The sequence below is a fragment of the Etheostoma cragini genome, chromosome 8 (assembly GCF_013103735.1).
Source record: "Etheostoma cragini isolate CJK2018 chromosome 8, CSU_Ecrag_1.0, whole genome shotgun sequence".
NCBI lineage: Eukaryota > Metazoa > Chordata > Actinopteri > Perciformes > Percidae > Etheostoma > Etheostoma cragini.
Window position 1 is genome coordinate 29197714 of NC_048414.1, and position 2017 is coordinate 29199730.

Here is a 2017-nt window from a genome sequence, read left to right on the forward strand (position 1 = left end):
CCCCCCCCCCCCCCACATCACCTCATCCAGACCAGTGCTTCCCAGTTCTTATCTTTGTTTTTGCTCATCTCTCTCTCTATCTTGCTTTGTCTCTAACTCTTTTCATCTCTCTCTCTCTCTCTCTTCTCTGAGGTTTTTTCATGACTTGCATCTTTTGTCTTTGTCTCCGTCTCCTGGTTCTCTAGTCTGTCCTTTCTCCTGTTTCGCTGCAGTGAGAGCTGCTGATTGAGGAGTTTCAGGCCTTGCGGGTGTCATTACTGACATCTGAGCTGAACTGGGAGAAAGACAGAGACACACACACACACACACACACACACACACACACACACACACACACACACACACCAAACTATATGATAGTGGGACAAATGGATAACAAATTTGATTTAATGAGTAAAAAATTGAAAACAGGCAGACTTTTTTTATTTTTTTATATTGCTATAAAATTTGCCTTTTAGTGGCACAAATATCAGGTTTCAAAAACTGTCATGTTAACATTTTAAATGGATTAAAAAGTAAAAAAAATTCCCCAGCATTGTCCTTTTGTGTAAAATGGTGTGTGTCTCAGGTCCTTATTGTTTTTGTGTCCTCAGATGACAGTGATGGACCCCCTCCTCCACCTGCTGCAGAGCGCCAGGTGAGAAAGAGAGAAGAGAAACACAGAGCACGTCACTCTTTTAAACGTGATAATAAAATGCAAATTGTTGAATTTTTTTTATTTTTAAGGTCCAACATGGTATATATTATCAAATCATAACAAGAGTTTTCTCAAGGTACATTACAGATAGAGTAGGTCTAGACCCCACACTTTGATTTACAAAGGCCCACCAATTGCCCCAACAGGCATTTAGTGCTTTAGATTCATAATAATTATAGATAGTTGGTATGATGAACAGTGGCAATTAGTAGGGAGTAGTAGCAGCCATTTTTATGTGTACCATTTCCATGGTAACGTGTTACCTTCTGTGTAAGCTAAGGTAACGGACAACGTAACGAGACAGAGAGCCAATCTGCCGTGGGCCAATCAAATGACGTCAGCCAACCGTTCCCTCAGTGGTGTTTCTGTGATATTTACTGTGCCTTGGTCTATCTCCCCATCCGTCCCTCCAGCTGGTCCAGTCGCTGGGTGTGGCCATCTACAGAGCTCTGGACTGGGGGCTGGACGACACCGAGGAGCGGGAGCTCGGCCCCCAGTTGGAGCGTCTGATTGAGCGCATGGCCGGGGGGGAACAGGGGGGGGAGGAAGTCTGCACCGGCAGGAACGGCGCTACAGACGAGGGCTACAGTGGCCAAGAAGAGGAGGAGGAGGAAGAGGAGAAGCAGGAGGGAGTGATCAGGCCAGTGTGTACGTTCCGCCAGGTGGTGGCGCTGTGTGCGTCCCGGCTGGCCAACCCGAGCCTGGCTCCAGAGCACTACCAGGCTGTCTGCAGGGCTCTGTTTGTAGAGACTCTGGAGCTGCAGACCTTCCTCAGCAAGATCAGAGATGCTAAGGAGGTACGTTAAGGTTGTCCCGTCCATATAAAGTTAAGCCAAGTTTTGCATTCCATCTCATCCTCCAAACCTTTCAAACTATCTTTGTTCACATACAGTGGTGTGAAAAAGTGTTTGCCCCCTTCCTCATTTCCTGTTCCTTTGCATGTTTGTCACACTTAAGTGTTTCGGAACATCAAACCAATTTAAACAATAGTCAAGGACAACACAAGTAAACACAAAATGCAATTTGTAAATGAAGGTGTTTATTATTAAAGGTGAAAAAAAATCCAAACCATCATGGCCCTGTGTGAAAAAGTGATTGCCCCCCTTGTTAAAACATACTATAACTGTGGTTGTCCACACCTGAGTTCAATTTCTCTAGCCACACCCAGGCCTGATTATTGCCACACATGTTCACAATCAAGGCATCAGTTAAATAGGAGCTGCTTGACACAGTAAGGTCCACCAGGAGATCCTTAAAAGCTACACATCATGCCGAGACCCAAAGAAATTCAGGAACAATTGAGAAAGAAAGTAATTGAGA

General features: G+C 44.9%; 1 protein-coding gene across 1 annotated transcript in view; it reads left to right on the forward strand.

The window, feature by feature from the left end:
• The window catches only part of spire2 (spire-type actin nucleation factor 2), a 28082-nt gene that overhangs the window by 5904 nt on the left and 20161 nt on the right, over positions 1-2017 (forward strand). Inside the window, exons 2-3 of the mRNA XM_034879801.1 lie at positions 594-637; positions 1111-1494. Of these exons, the coding sequence (XP_034735692.1) occupies positions 594-637; positions 1111-1494 (428 nt within the window). The remainder of the gene's footprint in view (positions 1-593; positions 638-1110; positions 1495-2017) is intronic.